We start from the raw sequence: 22,054 nt of genomic DNA, 5'->3' as shown, positions 1-22,054 counted from the left end.
CTTATGTAGCATGCTTTTCCAGATAGAGGTCAATTGTTCCTCTTCATGCTTTTCACCTTGTCCCTCTGACAAAGAGTCAGTAAACGTAGTACACGAGTTGCGTTTAGGCGTACTGAAAACCTGCGCTACCTGTTTTAAGCATGTGGATCCCTCATGTGGATACCTGCTACCTACAGTACAGTCAGAGATTCTTTAAGTATATAGAGATATGCCAACATAATAGGTTTCTATGGGCACCTAACGCGACCAGGTTCCGGTCTGCCTAAAGGGCGTGTCATAATGCTCCTACAATGAATAGAACAGTCCTTAGGTCTGCCTAGGTCTGCCTAAGGGGCGCCATAATAGAACCAGGAAACAATGGGCCAATGGAACCTCTCTCTCTCTACTCTCTCTGGTACAGTACTGCGAGGCTGGTCTAGTCGGGGCTGGTCGGGGCTGGTCTGTTAGGCAGCAGCAGGCGCTGGCTGTTCCCTGCCCCCCTACCCAGAGAGCCGTGTTAGCGCTGCGAGCTACCAGCTACATGCACAGGCAGACTAGCAGCAGGCCCCAGCTGTGGACCATCAGCCCCATGAGGATAGTCTCTCTCTCTCTCTCTCTCTCTCTCTCTCTCTCTCTCTCTCTCTCTCTCTCTCTCTCTCTCTCTCTCTCTCTCTTTCCCCCACCTGTTTTCGCTCTATCTCCTTCTCCATCTCTTCTCTACCTCCCCCTGTTTCTCCGTTTCTTATCCCCCCTCTCTTATCTGGCTTTCTCTCTCTTTCTCTCTGCCTCTCTCCCCCTCTCCCTCAGGCTCCACTGCTGCTCGGTTGCGTTGCCTAGATACGGCGTTCATCAGCTCCCTTTCCCTTCCCCCCTCCCCTCCTCCTCTTGCCCTCTCAGAGCCCTGGCAGGGCTAGAGGAGCTACCCTAAATTTACTTGACACACATATGCACACACACACACACACACACACACACACACACACACACACACACACACACACACACACACACACACACACACACACACACACACGCTTCCAAAAATGCTGGCATTTACCCATGAAGAGTGTGTTTGCTTTGCTTTACTGTCTGGGAATTTTTATTCTTTTTTTTGTTTTTAGGGCTCAGCTGTTTGCACTCATGTAAACAGGCAGGAATGTATCAGATCAGAATCTGCAGATCAAGGGGTTCAAAAAATCCTTCTCTTGGTCTATACAACACACTTACCCAACTGCAGCAACCATCCAAGCAGCGATTTTGCTGAGGATGCTGAAAGCCTCTCATTAATTTGTTCATTCAGGAGAAAATTCTCTATCATTTATCTTTTAATCAGCCAGTGAAAAGGATATTGTTTAATTAAAGCCTTTTGATACAATTAACCCAGTGCAAAGTGCACTAAATTGGATTTTTGTTATCAGTCGAAAGGGTTTTACATATGCTAATGGATGGTAATTGTCAGTGTACTGTATTATTAAAACAGTTCGATTTTCATTGCAAATGAATAATTTATTGCTCTATTCAAGAATAAAATTCCGCACATAACCTACATATCATATCAACCACGATCAGTGTGTTGTATTTATTACAAGTCGTGCTGTGATATTTTATCACACCAGTGACGGAAGACTCGTCATTTATCATCCTTGATCTGATGGTAAAAAAATGAGCGCAGCCTCCCGGCGTCCCAACCTCCCCCCGACCCTCCCCCTGGGTGTTTATGGTGATGGGTAGGTAGGTGGCTCTGGATGGAAGCCAGCCATCCTGCTTTAATAAGCAACCAGGCTGCTTCATATAACCCAATAACTAGTGGCATTCCTGGAGAGTGATGGTACCCCAGACTTGGAAACGGGGGAAGTGTTTTTCCTTGACCTCGTTTTACTGTAGAGAGGGGGAACACACAGGGGTGTTTGGGAATTGCATGTGGGGAACAGCATGTGGGGAATAGCATTACTGAGCCACTCATGGGGCTGTTGGAATGGTGGGGGAAGGTGCAAGGGGGCGATGTTTCCCCTTTGCGTGAGAGAGTGTGTGTCTAAAACCAGCTCCAGTCATCTCAAGAGGCACGTTTTCTCAAAGAACTGCACAAACAAACAATAATCAGCTTGCTTTTTTATTATTTCTATTTTTCCCTTACATTTTTTATTTAACATGGGTTGGTTGGGTTGGTGTGATCTGATGATTGTTATTCGTTCCCTTCTGTTTTTGACCCACTTCTCAGATTCAGCGTTGTGTTTAGCGGTCGCTCTGTGGTTATGTTGTCCTCTGTGGTTTGGCAGTTGGCAAAGACCGGCCTGGGCTGTGACATGTCTTTTTTTTTCTTGGGTGTTGTATTCTGGGGGTCATATTGTGTTGTATTGTGTCCTTAAAGGGACACTGAGTGAGATTTTTAGTTGTTCATTTCCAGAATTCATGCTGCCCATTCATTAATGTTACCTTTTTCATGAGTACTTACCACCACCATCAAATTCTAAGTATTCATTATGACTGGAAAAATTTTACTTTTCATACATGAAAAGGGGGATCTTCTCCATGGTCCGCCATTTTGAATTTCCTAAAATAGCTATTTTAAGCTGCAAAAATGACTGTAATTGGACCATACTAGTTAATATGTGTTTATTACTTAGTAAATCTTCATGTAAAGATCAAATTTGGCAATAGGGAGCCTAGTTTCAATGAGCAGCATAGTTGCAGTACCTTTTTTGACCATTTCCTGCACAGAGTCCCTTTAAAATATGTCCTTGTTGTCCTCCGTAGGAACCTGGTGAAGAAATACTGTCCGAAGCGCTCCAAAGACGATGAACCCAGGTAAGCTGTCATGGATGGCGCTCTGGTTTGTTTCACTTCCCTCTGCCTGATTATCAGTGATTATTACTGGGCCTGGAGCTGGCAAACTCTGTCTGTCCTTTTGTTATCTCTTCCCCCCCCTTCTTTCTGTCGGTCTGTATTCTGTCTGTCTGTTTCTCTCTCTCTCTCTCTCTCTCTCTCTCTCTCTCTCTCTCTCTCTCTCTCTCTCTCTCTCTCTCTCTCTCTCTCTCTCTCTCTCTCTCTCTCTCTCTCTCTCTCTCTCTCTCTCTCTCTCTCTCTCTCTATGGCACCTATCAGCATTTGTTTCCTTGATGTTCTGTTTGAAGTAAAAGATGTCTGTTCTTGCTGTTCTGTCTGTCTATTCTTGTGGTGTCGACATCAATAAGCTCCTGTACAGTTCTAATGGAGCGTGATTATCCCTAGAGCAGCTACCAAAACTGTCTGTGGAGAAATGGAGGGAGGGAGAGAGAGATGGAGGAAAAGAGTGTCAGAGAGAGAGATGGAGTGAGGAGAAGCGATGAAGAGCAACAGAGAGAGACGACCTTGTCTGGGAGAGAGAGGGAGAGAGAGAGACAATGTCGAGAGGGCGCCTGAGATGTGTGTGAGGGCCGGAGGTGAAAAGAGAAGAGAAAAAAAAAGATGGGAGAAAAGAGGGAGGTAGAAAGAGGGAAACAGAAGTCTTTACAGGCTCAGGGGCGCCTGAGATCTGACATATCCAGAGCTGGGGGGACCCGAAAAGGGGACGGAGGAGGAGTGACCCACCGGCGACCGCGCCACCCTCCTGTCCTGTCCTGTCCTGTCCCAGGCAGCTAATGAATTGCATTAGGCACGCACCATTTCAGCCTGTGTCTGCGCTGCGGCTCCACCATGCTGCATTCCTGGGCGCCCCAGTCCTCTGATGTTTGCTCAGGGCCGTGGGAGGCAGAGAGCAGAGACACAGGCCATGGGGACGAGGAGGAGGAGTAGGGGGCCCACAGCAAGGAGTTAGGGGGGAGCTGCCTGCTTGGTCGTCTGTGTGGTGGTTGCTTAGTGTACCTGTGTGGGTGTGGGTGTGCTCGTTTGTGTGTGTGTGATCATTATGTGTTGTATGTGCTGGTTTGTGCTTATTCAGGTTAATGACTTTTGTTTCGTGTGCGTGCGAGCGTGCCTACGTGCGTGCGTGCGTGCTTGCTTCTATGAGTGTGTATTTTGTACTGTAGACAGTGATGGCCTCCCGTGACCCAATGGGGGGGAGGCATTTTTTAATAATGTGAGATGAGCCATCCTGGAACGATGGGATGGTCTGTGTGGGCCACAGTCATAATTGACGCTGAGTTCAAGCCCACATCACATCACAACACACACACACACACACACACACACACACACACACACACACACACACACACACACACACACACACACACACACACACACACACACACACACACACACACACACACACACACACACACACACACACACGAAACAAAAGTAATTAACCGGTATAAACACAAACCAGTACTTAAATCACATAATGATCACACCTCACACAACACTGCCGCACATTGCTCTCCACTTCACCGGCATCATAAATACAGCCATCACACTAGTCTACATGCACATTGCATTACATTACATTACATTCGGCAAGGGGCTTTTATCAAAAGTGGCAAGGACATAATCAGTAGCAAATGATGCAACATGTGGGGAGTATAGAGGTCAATGGGGTTAATGCAAATGCACATCTCTATGAACCCACTATTACACACATCAGCTTTCCCCACTAGGCTACAGTTATGCTTTACATAAACCCTGCTCTTTGCCAGCATCTTGTTGTATTTAATTCATGGCTACAGCACTGTACTGTAAGAGACCAAAGTACAACAACCCTTGATAAGAAAGAGTTTAAAATGTGCTTCTTTCCTTTTGTGATTCCAAAATATGAAATCTGATGTTGCAGATTTGCTACAATGTACTGTCTAGTTTTAGGGGAGGGAAAGTTGAAAAGCTCTTTTGCTTGTCTTTATTTTGCAATCACAACATAGTAATGGTAGTTAAGAAGGAGCATATTGTATTGTGGTTTAACTGAAGTTGTTTCCAGTTTTTATTTTTACATTCTATTGCCTCAGAACCTTGGAATCCAGTCAACCTGATTTAACATTTGAGGAAAATGGCGGTGGCCTCTACATACAGTCATCTAAAATCACCATCTTAAAGTTTAACACATGAACGTCCTCTAGGGATGCACCTATACCACTTTTTTGAAAACCGATACAAGTACGAGTACATTAATGTGTGTACTTGCCGATACCAAGTACCGATACCGATACCTTTTACCACCAAAATACAATGAAAATAAATGCATGGCCTTGTTTTTTTATATTGATATTTTTATTGTCCATTTCCATTTAGATTCAAATGTTAGTAAATGTATGAAGTGGCACTTTTTTCCATGCTGATTTCAAGTCCACAGAACATGACAAGATTTTGCATTGTTTTGAGTAATAGTAGTACTCATAGCTGGCGGCAAGTGCTTGACGAGTACGAGTACGAGTATAATGAGCAGTATCAGGAGCCGATACCGATACCAGTAACGTCCTCGTGATTACATGGAAATACCATGCTGCTTGTGTAATGGATCACATGCATTAGCAGACAATACCTTTAGGGATTGACATTTACCACTGAGTGATTTCTCGGTTGTAATTCTACACCGTGTTGAATAATGTAACATTGATGCTGATGACTGTATGGATGTAGTAGTCTCGGTGATCACACAAATGTCCCAATATTTGGTGTGTACTGTATACCAGTCTAGCATGACAAGCTGTCTCACGTGAGCTGTTGGGTGTTGAGATGAACTTGTGGTCTGGTCTTTCTCATGGAAGATAGGCTTCAGATGGAGTGCAGTTAGACGCGAGGCATGAGACAGCCACCCACTTTATCATTAGTGGGGAGGCTCATCCAATGGACAGAACTTTTCCATGTTTCATCATCATGAAAACAGTTTTCAAGTGACTCGAACAAGAAGGGTTTGGCAGTCTTGCAGGAGTATTTGCAGGGCTAGACTTCTTAACCAAATCTTGTAGCCTATTTACACCTACATGTCTGTAATGTACAGTGACTTAAACAGGCACAGACACTCATACTTCACACAGTAGATACAGGAAGACATTTTTTTTCTTTTCTGTTCTCTGGCTCAAAGGTGAGAGCTGGCTCGCACATTGAAAATGACACAAGGGTCAAGCATAAGCCGTTCCCCCCCCATTTTTCTGAGAACAGAGTAGCCAGAGGGTTCTCTGGCAACAAATGCATCAAACGGATCCTGGTTCGTACAGTAAGAGTTTGTAACCCAACCTTGGTGTGTACCCTGTGTGTTAAGGTCTTATTATTGATTGTCTTGTGTGCACAGGCATACTGCCTCATTATGTCCTCTTTAGGTCATAGTGATGTATGGAGAGGGTTGTACGTCAAGGGGCATTGCTTTCATTTTGCATGTACGGGGTTATGACATGGGTCATATTTTCATAATTTTATGTAATGCCAAGGATCATATTATGATGCCCAGGGCTCTAAATTAACTCCCGCAACACCCCGGCCAAATGCTGTTGAAATGTCAGTTTTGCTGGTACAAAAAAGAAAACTCACTAGCCACGTTGCCCCATTAGGGAGTGTGTTTGGCTAATATTAACATCTACTACCCATTTTGGCTGCTGATGAAAAAAAGAATAATTTAGAGCTCTAATGACACCTGATATGTGACTAGTGTATGAAATGATGCATAAGGTTATACAAGCGTAATTGTCTCTGGTTTTCTTATTGTGTCAACTGTATTTTCATTTTTACAGTATGTTGTCAAAGAGAGCTTGCAGCAACTAAATTTGGTATGTGTATGTCAACAGGTTCACGTCCTGCACATCTTTCTACACCATCCTGAACGAGCTGAATGACTACGCAGGTCAGAGAGAGGTCGTTGCCGAGGAGATGGGACACAAGGTGTACGGCGAGTTGATGAGGTACTCATCAGACCTCAAGTCAGAGCGGAAACATGTGAGTGGACATGACACACACACACACACACACACACACCTAATTTCGCGCTGTCTTACACACATGTCCTGTACCTACCCCCTCTCTCTCGCTCTCTCTCGCTCTCTCTCGCTCTCTCTCGCTCTCTCTCGCTCTCTCTCGCTCTCTCTCGCCCTCTCTCGCTCTCTCTTGCTCTCTCTCACTCTCTCTCTCACTCTCTCTCTCACTCTCTCTCTCACACACACACATATACACCCTGTCTCTCTCACAAACAGTCTCCTGCTGCAGCCGCACACAACCAGAAGTTGTCAAGCTGTCAATAGAGATTAGGGATGAGCGTCTTCTTTCCCCTGGAACGGAGTGATCCTTCTGAGTGGCCAAAACACATGTGTGAAAGCACTTGGCCACAATGCCTTCAATGACACCACTATTAAGGCATTCGCTGGATTGTTATGATATCCAGTTAACAAAGTCAACATATTTTGCTGGTTTTTTTTATTGTTCGCACACATTTCTGTTTTTTGTACTCATTTTGTTTGTTTACAAATGAAAATATTTAATATGTTTTATTGTATTTTAGTTAATGGTGTTTGTACTTGAATCTCTATATTTTGGTACTCATTTTGTTTGTTTGTTGTTTGTGTCTGGCAGCACCTCCAGGAAGGCAGGAAGGCACAGCAGTATTTGGACCACTGTTGGAAACAGATGGACAATGTGAGTAACACACACACACACACACACACACGCACGCGCACGCACGCACGCACGCACACACACACACAGAGTCACACACACACACACACAGTCACACACGCGCACGCGCGCACTCTTTCTCTTTCTCTCAATCTCGCTCTCAAACGTACATATTCATGGCGAGCACTAAAAAAACATATTCACTGGAAGACACGTACAAGTGTTTAAAATCTCTCCCTTGCACACTCTGTTGAGCTCTCTCACACACAGAGACAGACACACGCCCACAGTCACACAGACATTAGTGGTTTTGCAGCTGACTGTGTGATTCCATGCCTCGCTCTGGCCAGCGCAAAAAGCCTATAAGCCACTCTGGGCCCAAACACAAACACGTGTGCACATGTGCGCTTACATGCACACACTGGGAGAGAGGCAAGTTTGTCTTGCCAGCTCTGGAGATACTGACTGTTTTGGGCTGCACGCACGCACGCACGCACGCACGCACGCACGCACACACACACACACACACACACACAGACAGACCCCAACTTGCACAGATGTACATTCTATGTATTTATCACCCACACAAACAATACACATTCAGTGTTTGTGTGTTGTTGCCGTTGTGTCCTGCTCTGGAGGGCCCATGGGAATTCTGGCCGGGGCGGCCGCGAGCGGGAAGTCCTGAAAGCCTGGAGCAACCCGGGCAGGCAGGCAGCAACAGCTGAATCTCCCATCAGAGCAGAGCTAGAGAGGGAGAGAGAGGCAACACCGGGCCATGGTGGTGGTGTCATAACTTAGGTATTCCTCTGTGTTGCTCCCAGGGTTGCCAGATGGGGTACTTTCCTCGTCCAACTTGGCTGTTTTCGATGATTATCGGTGGGTGTTAAAAAAAGTATTGTATTGGGCGTGTTTTTCGTTAGATTTATGGCCACAAAAATCTATAGAATTTATTTTAATTTAGACTGGATTAGGTTGTTTTTGAACATTTTTATTGTGCTTATTGGGCTAGAAATCATCAGTGACATCTGGCAACCGCTGTTGCACTGCGCTGTGCTGTCACATAATACGCCACAGATGCTCTGGCAGTGTGAAGCAGCAGTGAAGGATTCAGCAGTGCTTCTACAAGGATCCCCACTCTTCTTCTCCTCCTCTTTCTCTTCTCTTATCTTCTTTTGTCCTCCTCGTCTCTTGCTTGTTTACTAACATCCAATGTAGCTACCGCTCTGAAGGTGTCTGATCTGGGCTGCTGTACAGTGTGCAGTTCCAGTGTTGGCTCCAGTTTCAGCTCCTCTGGCCGAAGGGCCGCAGTTCTGGGAAGGAGTGTAGGAAATGTGCATCTGCTTTCTACATGTAAAGGCACACCTGGGATAATGCGTACATACTCAGACACACACACACACACACACACACACACACACACACACACACACACACACACACACACACACACACACACACACACACACACACACACACACACACACACACACACACACACACACACACACACACACACACACACACACACACACACACTCGCACACACTCGCACACAGGCACGCACAATACACACACACACACACACACACACACACACACACACACACACACACACACACACACACACACACACACACACACCTTATTAGACACCTATACGGTATGTACATCTGTGTATAACACACACACACACACACACATACACACACACACACACACACACGCACACACACGCACACACACACACACACACACACACACACACACACCTTATTAGACACCTATACGGTATGTACATCTGTGTATAACACACACACACATACATACACACACACACACACACACACACACACACACACACACACACAAAAATCAATGTTATTAACTTCTCGGCTCATGCCTCTTGTCTCGCAGAGCAAAAAAAAGTTTGAACGGGAGTGCAAAGAAGCAGAGAAATGCCAACAGCTGTTCGAGAGGTTGGACAATGACATCAACGCCACTAAGTCAGAAGTGGAAAAGGTGAGTAGTGTAGCCCATTTTTATTTTCCTAGCCTCCTGCGCTTGACAACAGCAGAAGGTTATATAACAGACGTAATACTGTTTTTTTGTTTTTTTTTAAAAGTGTGTTGTGTTTCTCATTCAAGTTAGTATGGTCTTTTTTTAGCTGGCCTTGACGACCACAGAAAACATATTCAGTTTGAATTAATTTGAAACACGTATATATGAAGTATGTTTTGACAGCACGTGCTATCCAGCTGAAGCAGTCTCTGAACTGCATCCAGGCGTGAAATGGCTCTTGATTGGATCCATGATGGGATCCATTTCCATAGCAGGATGCAGTCATGGGAAATGTGTTCTGGAAGTTCTGACCCGCATGGACATGTCTCTTCTTCTGTGGTTCTCCCAGGCCAAGGCCCAGCTGTACCTCCGAACACACTCGGCAGACGAGAGCAAGAACGAGTACGCGGCTCAGCTACAGAACTTCAACAGCGAGCAGTGGAAGCACTTCAACGTGGCCATACCGCAGATATTCAAGGTGAGATTTTCTAGGCCTGCTGGTTCTTCTCTGTGACTGACACCCTCAAATCTATGTTTAAGGATGAGGATGAGCCTTTATTGTCTCTTCAAGAGAGAAATTTGTTTTGGGCACAGAGTCTTGAGACTACAACACAAAACATGTAAACATGTAGCCTCTCTTATCCAATCACATGCACACACTCACGATTTATAATGATATAACACATAAATTAATACTTAGGTAGCATAAAGTGCCCTAAAAATATGCCCATGCATTGTATACAAACAGGATTTTCAAAGTGCTTCAAACCTGAATACCTCACATTTGCCTATGCACACACACTTAAATACCAATGCCAAAAGGCTGACCTGCCAGACCCGAACCAGAAATGGTTAACAGATCAGCTTGAAGAATTTGAATTTGACTTGTTCATCAACTTGGTGCTTTACGGTGGTGCTTATTAGAATGTGGCACTGTGTGACAGTACTTTCTGAAGCCAGAATGTCAGCCTGCACCATCCGAATGATGATCCAGTATGGGACTGCAGACAGTGTCTTGATTAAGCACACGTTTGCCTTGGGGGAGCTGGAATCAGATCAGGGGTGCATTTCTTGAAACCATAGTTGCTAATTACGTTAGGTGCTCTGTTGTTTGCTATGCAATTTCCCATTGACAACTACCCAAGTTGCTAACTGCTAACAACTACGCTTTCGAGAAAAGCAACCCAGTTGAACTTGTGACTGCTGGATGACCTCCTCCATCTTGTGTCTGTTAGTGCTCTCCCTTTTACTCACTCTGTCTTTTAATCGTCCATCACTATCTCCAGGGACGCCGTTGCCACACAGCTCGCAAAGATTAAGATGATCCGCAGCGATAAAACATGGTTTCTCCTACAGTGTCAGATTTCCAGTGGAACCCTCGTTCTGTAATGCATCTGCAACATCAGTGTGCAGTGTTGGGCCAAAACCAGTGCGAGCAGCCAGTCAGTGTGTTTTCATTGTAGGCAAGTGGCAAGTCGTGTACAGTACATATTTTCCTTGGTTAAAAAGGTAATCATTATCCATGAAAACAACTCTACCGTGTCCAGTTGGGCAGATCAGCTACCGCTTTTTTTCATTCCAGAAGGAATGACTTGTCATTAGGAGCCCATTTTTTCCGTAGTTACCAGAGAAACATGTAACAACATTGTGAGGACTTTGTAAAAGAAAGAAATAAAGAAAAAAAGTGGTGACACTGCAATTTTTAGATTTCAAAACAGATGATGCGTACAAAACACAGGGGGATTTTCCAAATAAAGAATATCTTCCGTGCTGTCCTGCACAAGATTAGCTCTCAAAATGAAAAACTAAACCATGTGCTCTGATGTGGTGTACTTTAAAATGGATCACATGTCCACATGACTGTAGAAACTGATGTGCACACTAAGGTCTCTTGCTATTCAGTTGTCACAGCACAAACAGTGTATGCCCCTGTAGCTTGCTGGCTGTCTTTAATCATTTGGTGCTGTTTGTTGCCCCTTTTCCTCTCCCCCTTACAGAACCTGCAGGTTTGGAATCACACATCCATATGGCTTTATAAACTCGAGTGCACTGTTACTATTCAGTTGCCACAACACAATGTATCCGTCTTAAGCGATTTGACCTCTTGAAAAAATATTTTAGGGGCTTTAATGCCTTAATTTGATTGGACAGTGCGAGACGGTGACAGGAAGTGAGTAGAAGAGAGAGACGGGGGAGGAACAGGAAACGATCTTGGGCCGAAATCGAGCCCAGGGTCCTGGTGCAACAGTCAATGCCTCAACCGTTTGAGCCTCGGCAGGGGCCCTCTCTGTCTTCATTTAATAAGTGGAGTGTCCTCTCTTCCAACAGAACCTGCAGGACATGGACGAGCGGAGGACAGTGAAGCTGGGAGAGACGTACCGGAGCTTTGCGGAGGTGGAGCGTCGCGTGGTGCCCATCATCTCCAAGTGCCTAGAGGGCATGGTGTCCGCTGGCAAAGCAGTGGACGAGAGGAGGGTAAGCATGGCTGGAGGAGATGTTGACTTGGGTTTGGGGCTAAATGGGGAAAAGAGAGCATTAAAAAGGGCCTCATTTGAGATTGACTAAAACTGGGGTGCATTTCTCGAAACCAAAGTTGCTAACTATGTTAGCTACTTTGTTGTTTTCAATGCAATTTCCCATTGACCACTACCCAAGTTGCTAACTGGATAACAAATATGCTTTCGAGAAACGCACCCCTGAGCAGCACACACCGAAGTGTATTGTTTACACATCAATTCTGCTACAGCTGCAGCTCTGCTCTGATCTGTCTTGAACGTGGTTAACATCTTGGTGCACTAATGATCAGCCCTTTGCAATGAGTTACAGCTGTAAAGGTTTGGGGAGAGTGTAAGTCCAAGCCCAAGTGTGAAATAGGAAGCAAAAGAAGGAGCCCTGTCCAATTTTTTAGTGTCATGGGCCAGACATTACATGACCATCCAGGCTCTCTGGCATTTTCCAAGTGACCAGACTCCTCCAATTCCTCCTGGGGACTTTTTTATTTTGTAAAGGCAACACTTTCCATCCATTGGGTTTTTTTGTTGGGGTTTTTGGTTTAAACAACCAATAGGGGAAGAGCACAGTTACATAAGATCCGGAGATTGCTTGAATTTGCGTAGGAACAAGAGCATTTACTCCGCTCTCCTGTGCTTCACTCTTGGGTGCATCAATTGGATATGACTTGGTTCAAACATAAATGGTGGCCTTTACATTACGACGTTGCCACATCTTCATCAGAATCAAAAGATGTGGAAATATCAAAACGTCAGTCGTTTGGCGCTTCACTAAATAAAATCAAGTTTTCCACATCTGAACTGTGAACTCACTGCTTACTGGAGTTTCTTAAGCACACCCCAGTGCAGCTGCTCTGTCTTGGACTCCAATGAGAAGTCACAGCAGTTAGGGCCTCCTCTCCTCTCCTCTCCTCTCCTCTCGATCTCCTCTCCTCTCCTCTCGATCTCCTCTCCTCTCCTCTCGATCTCCTCTCCTATCCTCTCGATCTCCTCTCCTCTCCTATCCTCTCCTATCCTCTCCTCTCCTCTCCTCTCCTCTCCTCTCCTCTCCTCTCCTCTCTCCTCTCCTCTCCTCTCCTCTCCTCTCCTCTCCCCTCCTCTCCTCTCTCCTCTCCTTTCCCCTGTCCTCTCCTATCCTATCCTCTCCCCTCTCCTTTCCCCTCTCCTCTCCTCTCCTCTCCTCTCCTCTCCTCTCCTCTCCTCTCCTCTCCTCAGGTGCTCCTAAACAGACTCTGGAGCTCTGGACTCCCTCAGGCTCCTCTTAGCTCCAGGCCAGCCTCCACAGGCTTTCCTCCATCTGCCTGACCTCATCGATGCTCCCTTAGCTAACGCTTCTATTCCCCCTAAGCAAAATTTTGACATGGCTGTTTTCTGACTGCTGCTGCGCAGCCTGAAAATACGTTAAATTATGTTGTTCCTTGTGTCTGGAGGTAAAATGCAAGACACTATGATTCCGACTGATGCAATGTTGGCGCAGAGCAATCTGAAAGTGAATATGCCTCTATTGTTGTGTCATTTAACGAAAACGAAGCCCATTTAGTAGGCCCCTAACATAGTGGTTAAACGGTTAAATTTATAAGGTTAATTCAGTCTTCAGGTGGAGTAGAAGTCTAGTTTTTCCTTTCATCTCCTGTATTAAATCACTCTGCTTTACAGGGTCCTAAACATAATAACTCTCCTTAATCTTTGTTATAGACAGCTGCTCCTCAGTCATATCCTGTGTCACAGGCATAGGCACCGAGCAAAATTAATGTCTCAATCCCCTGTGATGGCTTTGTTGTTTTTGATTCAGGCCGGTTGTGTTGTGCTCTTGTTGTTTCAGGACTCCACCATTGTCATAGAGGCCTTCAAGTCTGGGTTCGAGCCCCCCGGCGATTTCCCCTTTGAGGATTTCAGTCAGAACATCACCCGCACAGGCTCGGACGGCACCATTGGCACGCCCAAGAATGAGGGGGGCAAACCGGACCCCAGACACCACGTCAACAAAGCCAAGAACAAGCTCTGGCTCTTTGGTAAAAAGCCAAAGGTGAGTTTGTTTTTTTCTCTCCCTTTTTTGTTTTGTGTTTGACAGGCCTCCCTGCCCCCATCCGGCAGCGGGATTCTTAACTATGTTACTGAACTCCCAAAAGTACTCACTCACTCAGTCAGTCAGTCAGTCAGTCAGTCAGTCAGTCAGTCAGTCAGTCAGTCAGTCAGTCAGTCAGTCAGTCAGTCACTCACTCACTCACTCACTCACTCACTCACTCACTCTCACACACACACACACACACACACACACACACACACACACACACACACACACACACACACACACACACACACACACACACACACACACACACACACACACACACACACACACACTCTTTCACTCCAACACTGACTGACCATAAAGCACTTTGACCGATTATAGCTGCCACTGCTTGTGACTCTTGTTAATGAATAACATGAAAGTTCCTGCTGACGAGCTGCTGGCAGTTCTGGCTCTCCTCTGCATGTTGTTATGCAGCATTATATGCCTGATTACACACTTCCCCTTAATTCGACTGGGAAATGGATCTCACGCACATTCATTCAGTGTTGCCGGTTCCAGACATCCTTGCGCAACATAGTACAGAGAGAGAATTTCGTTAAAACAACAACTGGTGCAGAGAGAGAGAGAGAGAGAGAGTGCACACACAATTCAGTTTGACCTTTTTTCATTTGTCCAACACAACAGCAAGCGGTGATTGCTCATTGACCCCCCCGCCCTTATTTTTTTTATGTTGTTGTTGTCGTCCCAGTTTCCCCCTTCCTTGCCCCCGCCTCCGCTCCCCCCATTCCAGGCTCCGCGGGTCAACACGGAGCGCCTGGCACAGTGCCTCAGTGACATGATGCTGTTGCACAGGCCCAAAGTGCCCTCCTTCAGGGGCATTAAGAGAGGGGTAAGAAGTCAGAGCTAATGCTAGGCTAATGCTACCATTAGCACCGGTGCAAGCTAGCCTGAGAGGCCGCTAGGCCTAGGTAGCATCGACACTTACACTGGGACTTGATCGGACATCTTGCAGTCATTCACTACATAGTGTACTGGTACTATGTCGGGAACAAAATTATACAGGTTTATAGTGAACAGTGAACAACAGATCATTTCATACATGGCCGTATAGGACTAGCACTACAATGCGATTTGAAAGCATGTAGTGTTTTAGGCCAGTCTTAGGCCATGTCCATGTTCTATATCTTTCACTATGTAATTCCATGGTTTTGCTCCCAACATTGTTCTCTATGAAGTGAGCATTTCAGATGAAGCCCTAGCGTTGGTGTTAATGCTACCGTAAAAGCTAGTACTTGCGTTACTGCTAGTACTTGGTGCTGGTGCTAGCATTGTGTCCAGTGAAAAGCTGGTGATAGCCGTAGTGCTAATTTGGATCCGGGCCATATCTGGGGACAGATTTAAACCGGATTTCCTGTAGAATCAGACGTGTGGTGTGGATTTGTCGTGATGCAGTGATGTTGCTTTTCTCTTTTTTGCTTTTTTATCTTTTAGAAATATATATTTCTGTCTCAGCAACCCGGAGCTTTGGGCAGCCATTGTTTAGCTGGTGTGAAAGCTTTAAAACCATATAACAATATCCGCTTCGGTGTGTTTGTTTTCTAACGGGTTTGGGGGTTTTGAAATGATGTTGAATGTCCAGGAAGTGATGTCCAGGACTTGGTGTACTGCTGTTCAGTCACTCTTAATGTCACTGTATGCCTCATAGACATGTACTGTCCCGTCGTCGTGTGACAGTCTTATCTTCGTTCTATGTGTCTTGTGGCCACCAGGTGACTGTTGGTCATGGTCGTCATAAATATAAAGTGACACCATCTCCCATCCCCGACCCCACCCTTCTCAGTAACAAGTGCACACAGTGGTTTCATGTTATGTGATGTGGAATGGAATGTTTTGTGTTGTTATTATGCCTGTTTTTTATTTGTATTTCTTTTTTTAACCATTTGCTCACACTTGACCACACACACTAACACCTTTGGCAGTTGTCTCTAAAGCTGGTGAGTAGTAGTAATAGTAGTGTGGTGTAGTTTTTCTCTGCTACAGCTGTGTGTTCGTTTGTGCGTGTGCGTGAGTGTGTGTGTGAGTGTGCGTGTGTGTGTGCGTTTGAGAGCGCTTGCGTGTTACAGCAGAATAGACTGTGTTTCTCAGTCTTAGAGTAGCTGCCCCCTCACCTCCTTCTCCCTACTTGCGTGCTGTATATGAACCCTTCTCTGCCCCGCTGTCTGAGAACACATGTACTGTACCGTACTGTATGTGTATATGGATATATATACCCCCTCCCCATGTCAGTAAGTCAGTCCTACCCAGAGTCTGGTTTGATGCTCACAGCTCGTCGCCTGTTTATTGTCTCAGTAAATCATGTGTGACCTACCGCATATAGGTCTGTTTATCTACTGGGCCCTTCTGATCATTATGTCACTTTCCAGACTTTGGGAAAGACATCTGTAGAGACAGTGTGTGTGCGCATGTGTGTGCGAGCGCGCGTGTGTGCGAGCGAGTGTGTGTGTGCGAGCGAGTGTGTGCGAGCGAGCGTTTGCGAGCGAGCGTGTGTGTGCGAGCGAGCGTGCGTGCGAGCGAGCGAGTGTGAGTGCGTGTGCGAGCGAGTGTTTGTGCCCTTCCTTGTTTGTATGAGTGTGTGTGAGTTTGCATGTGTGTGTGCGTGTGCTGGTTCAGTCCCTCACTTGCCACGTTTATGGGGAATGAGCTCATTGTTGGTAGCTGGCTTCTATTGCTAACTGCTCTTGTTTGTGTGTGTGTGTGTGTGTGTGTGTGTGTGTGTCTGCGTGTGCGTGCGTGTATTATGTTTACCCAGGCTCCAACGTTGGAGGATCTGAGCCACCTGCCCCCTGAACAGAGACGCAAGAAGCTGCAGCAGCGAATTGAGGAGCTCCAGAAAGAACTGCAGAAAGAAGTCGACCAAAGGTGGAATATCCGCAAAGATGCATACACAACTATTAGTTTGATTGTGTAGTTGTATATGTATTTGCGTGTTGGTTTAGTGTCATTTTTCTCTTTTTGATAGAGTCTGTGCGTTTGGGCTTTTGTACTGTATGCGTGTGTGGGTGTGTAGTATGCGTGATGTACATGACTGTATATTTTAGCTTGATGTGTGTAGGCTTGTGTGTATGGGGGTGTCCTGTAAGCTTGTGTGTATGGGGGTGTCATGTAAGCTTGTGTGTATTGGGGTGTCATGTTTATAGTACGTCTTGTTCTTGAGCATCTTGCACATTGTTTGTGTTGGGTTATGCTCACATATACTCACGTTATTGGTCTGTGCGTACAAGGCCAGAATAAGTTGCCCCGGGGCCCCTAGGCTACAGGTTGCTGTGGAAGGCACATTTCATGACAAAATTACATTGACTGTGTACAAGCTAGGAATTAAGGATAACATCTCTGCCAGCTGTGGAGCGGAGTATTAGCAAGATTTAAAACTGTACAACATTTAAAACTCGACATTACAGATTCATTTTCAATATTGCATCTTGTCACAATTCTGAAATGTTTGGCTGTTGGCCAATCAGGGCCCCCCTGGCAGATGAGGGCCCCTAGGCTGCAGCCATATCTAGCCTGCACTCTAATCCGGCCCTGTGTGCGTGTGTTTGTTTGTTTGTGATTGTCCATCACAGAGACGCGCTGAACAAGATGAAGGATGTGTACGAGAAGAACCCCCAGATGGGCGACCCCAGCAGCCTGCAGCCCAAGATCTCAGAGACCATGTGCAACATGGAGCGCCTGCGCTCAGAGATCCACAAGAATGAGGTAATGCACCCCAGTGACGGACGTAGGGAGGCACGCACAAAAACAGGTCCTCTACAACCTTTTCCAACTTCGGGCCCACTTGAAATGTTCACGAATGTCTGGTGCCTCTATGACCCAATAAATTATAAAACTCAAATATACTATAGACAACAGCGACACCACACACACACACACACACACACACACACACACACACACACACACACACACACACACACACACACACACACACACACACACACACACAATATTTAGATTTTTAGATAAAGATTTCAAGGCCCCAACTCACCCCGAATCATTGCTCTACAAAAATTCACACACTGGCCCAGACAAATGCAGGCATGCACACACACACAGACACACTCGTGCACTCACACACTCATGTGCGCACGCACACACAACTGCACACAGAAACACACACATACTGTTTTACAGGTACATAGACACGGGCTCAGATACAGACATGTACACATGCAAACAAACAGAGCCGCTCACTGGCACCACCTGGTGGTGTGTGGGTGCGATGGTATTTTTACTTGATGGGGTGGAATTCTTCTGAGTGTGCTTCACAGGATGTGAGTCAAGCTGGTTGTGTGCATGAATGGATCCAGACTCCAGAGTGTTGCTCATAGCAATAATTTGGGACTTGCTCATACTATAGGAATAATGTGGGACTTTTTTTGTTGTGTGTGTTCTTGTGTGTTTGCTCCCCTAACACACACACACACACACACACACACACACACACACACACACACACACACACACACACCCCTTCACAGAGCTGGTTGTCGGAGGTGGAGGGGAAACAGAGCTCCCGTGGTGACCGGCGGCCCAGTGCAGATGTCAACCATCATGCACCTCCCGGGAGAGAGAGGTACGGGAGAACACTTAATGCACACAAGCAATAACCACGCACACGCAAATACAAAGTGTTTTTTCAAGCATTTCACTGGTACACACACAGTAAGTATTAAAACGTTGCCACGTTCTTACCACAGGAAGTTATTTGACTTCTAAACGAGTACACCATCGCGACAGCCTGTATAGCTCTTAATCACACCGGTAGTTATATATACCATTCATCTGTCTAAAAATGTAAATGTTTTGAAAACTCCAACCAAAAGTTTGTACGTGACGTGTGAAGTGAAATTGGGAAGGGATCTTTCACCGTTTGTCTAAGCAGAAACACCATGCCTCAATGGCTAAAGCAGCGAGTAGCTTATCCAGTCTGCTTTACTCATTACCAAAGAATGGTCACCATCAATCATCAAGACATACAGAACAGATATATTACTGAAGTATAGTAGAGCATATTATGTGCTCATGACTTGTGCAAGCCCACTGCTGTATATTTAGTATGTCATTTGGGACATATGGGCCTATAGTACATGGGACATGGTGTACACTCTACATAGTACTGACATGCTTTACCATTAGCAAGACATACACTTATTACATGTAGCGCCTCAGCTCAGGTAAATGATGCTGCATCCGGCGCCCTGGGTCCTCTGAACCACTAACCTTTATATATGTATCAATGCAACACAATACTGAACTGCGAAGCAATGTGTGAGTGAATTAAATGCAAACTGTCTAACATGTATGTGTGCCGCCCATATGTCATTAGTTCACTACCTGTTATATACTGCCTTCATATACCTTAGAAATATGCTATAATTATAGGCCAACCTGGAAAGGATACACTGAAACCCACTGGACTAATAATAACCAAGGACACTCCAGGTAGATTTGAGACTTGTATTAAAATGAATGAAAAGATAAAAGTAAAAGTTGCAAAATAGAATTTAGAAATGACAAAAAAAAAGTAAGCTGTAGTATAAAATGGAAGTCCCTCCCAAATACAAAAAAACTACAGCGGTGATCTTGTATCACAACCAAAATATTATACAGAAGCTCTTTAAAAGGTCAACATAAAACTTCACCTCTTACACATGAGGGTATAATAGTCAAGTATAACCTCTTTAAATATCCCTTCAAAATTGACACCAATAGCAATTGGGATTAGCAAAACAAACAAAAAAAACCACGTACAGTAGCAGTTACCCTTTCAAAAACTGCACATGCATAACTGCACACATGACAATAAATGGTTAACTTTAAACCTAGTTCTATGGGCCCAATTAAAAATCTAAGCCGGCAATAATACACTTGAATGAGAAAATACCAATGTTCCGGTGCAGGCCTGATGGTTGCTTGAGAACGTTGTGGCCTTTGAAACTTTAAAGTGGCCTCTTCACGCAGCGCGCGCAGCAGACAAAAGAAAACGGTAACCTACTCACGTAGATGGGGGAAACTCCGGTCCACTGAAAGTCATTGCGCCCCGACGGTCAAACTCACGAGCAGTACTGTCGGTCTGTGTCTTCGCTCCACTCCTTACAGCATCTCGGACAGTTCACCAAAAGCACAATCTCCTCTCGCTGGCTCCCGGTTTCCACAGGTTCAATCAGCACAGCGCAGTCCCAGCTAGCGAGCTGCTAACTGCTGGCTATGAGCGTGACTAAACTTGTAAATGATAGCATTTAGAAAAGTCCTCACCAGTAACTCACAGGTGAGTAGCACACTTTATACACTTCAGAGTTCGTTCTGACAAATTAAAACAACATATAAAGTCCAGAGACACATTTACTATTTTGCTCTTTGAAACACACGTCTTTCCTCCGTTGAGTCCCAGTCTGAAGAGAACGCAAACTCCTGTGTTCTTCCCATTACAACGTGCGTGACCTCTCCCCTCTTCACTGATTGGCCAACACAATAATATTCTTTTGTAATAATAATCGTTTCTCAAAACATTTTACCTTTTAATAAAATGTTCAAAACATCTTCTGAACCTTACCCAAGGTAAATAAAATTCTGTCATTATGAAAGAAAACTTAGAAAATAAACACCATATCTGGCCAAATTAAACTTACTCCTACAGGAAAAGAAAACCTAACCAAGTAGATTCTACAGGGTTACATCCTCCCCTCTGTAAACCTCTGATGTCCTCATCAGATATACTAAAGACTACCCCCAGTGGAGTGTGTGATCTTACCCATTCCCTTTAATTACACTCTATGGTAATGACTATTCCCCTGTGGACAATAGTTATGGGTTGATCGCTAGCTCCCCCTAGTTTATCATAGGTGAGTCTAATTACTGGTTTAATCCTTCTTTTTTCAACAGGATCTGTTCTACTGGGAACCTCATTCTCCTCAGCAGTCTCCATAGACTCCTCTTCTGAGTCTGGTCTAGATTCAGAACTAGCTGTGGAGTCTGCTCTCGTGGGATTGTCATCCACTTCACTTTCTTCAAGAACTGATTCATTGTTGACCTCTGGCTCCAAGCCAGGTTCTGGGGGGTTGATAGTCTGAAGGGGACATTGGGGCCTTTGAATTAGCCTATCCAACTCTGGGTGACTGGGCTGACTCGCCCTACTCACTTCAAACTCCAGGGATGAATCACTGTCACTATGTGGGTCTGATTCGGGAACCCGTGCGGTTTCTTGCCTAGTTCGTGGTTGTCTTTTTGGCAACTGCGGCTGTTCATCCTCATCAGATCCTGGCACTCTCACGAGCTGCCCTATTGGGAGAAGGTGTTCTCTGTGAATAGTCTTCACGGGTCCCCTAGCTCCTTCTGGCTTCACTCGATACACTGGCAGGTTGGGTAGCTTCTCAATGACAGTAAAGGGTGAGAGCTTCCACCGACTCTGAAGCTTGTGCTTTCCCTTGAGTCCCAGGTTTTTAAGAAACACTCTGTCTCCCACATTCAACACCTGAGAACTCACACGTTTGTCATGAGATTTTTTGTTCCTTTGATGTGTTTTGTTGGCAGCTTCTGTGGCCAACTGATAAGCATTCTGTAACTCCTCAGTCAACTTTGCAACATATTGAGAGTGGGTTGCCCCATCCTGACAGGTGGCTTCCCCAAAGCAGAGATCAACCGGGAGTCGAGCCTCCCTCCCGAACATGAGATAATAGGGAGAATAGCCAGTAGAGTCACACTTGGTGCTGTTATAAGCATGGACCAGATAACCTACATGTTGACTCCACTGGCGCCTCTTCCCTTGGCTCAGTGTGCCCAGCATGGACAGAAGAGTCCTGTTAAATCTCTCTGGCTGGGGGTCACCCTGTGGGTGATAAGGGGTTGTTCGTGTTTTCCGTATGCCCAGAATGTTAAGCATTTCCCGAATTAACTGACTTTC

General features: G+C 45.5%; 1 protein-coding gene across 2 annotated transcripts in view; it reads left to right on the top strand.

The window, feature by feature from the left end:
• fnbp1l (formin binding protein 1-like) overlaps positions 1-22,054 on the top strand; it is a 74,352-nt gene that overhangs the window by 40,999 nt on the left and 11,299 nt on the right. For both annotated transcript variants that reach the window (XM_063201705.1, XM_063201704.1), the window contains exons 3-12: positions 2,734-2,784; positions 6,669-6,816; positions 7,447-7,509; positions 9,406-9,510; positions 9,899-10,027; positions 11,878-12,024; positions 13,882-14,085; positions 16,904-17,013; positions 17,718-17,850; positions 18,633-18,727. In XM_063201705.1, coding sequence (XP_063057775.1) covers positions 2,734-2,784; positions 6,669-6,816; positions 7,447-7,509; positions 9,406-9,510; positions 9,899-10,027; positions 11,878-12,024; positions 13,882-14,085; positions 16,904-17,013; positions 17,718-17,850; positions 18,633-18,727 — 1,185 coding nt within the window. The remainder of the gene's footprint in view (positions 1-2,733; positions 2,785-6,668; positions 6,817-7,446; positions 7,510-9,405; positions 9,511-9,898; positions 10,028-11,877; positions 12,025-13,881; positions 14,086-16,903; positions 17,014-17,717; positions 17,851-18,632; positions 18,728-22,054) is intronic.

This window comes from Engraulis encrasicolus, chromosome 6 (assembly GCF_034702125.1).
Source record: "Engraulis encrasicolus isolate BLACKSEA-1 chromosome 6, IST_EnEncr_1.0, whole genome shotgun sequence".
Taxonomy (NCBI): Eukaryota; Metazoa; Chordata; class Actinopteri; order Clupeiformes; family Engraulidae; genus Engraulis; species Engraulis encrasicolus.
This window is presented reverse-complemented; position numbering and strand designations above follow the sequence as displayed.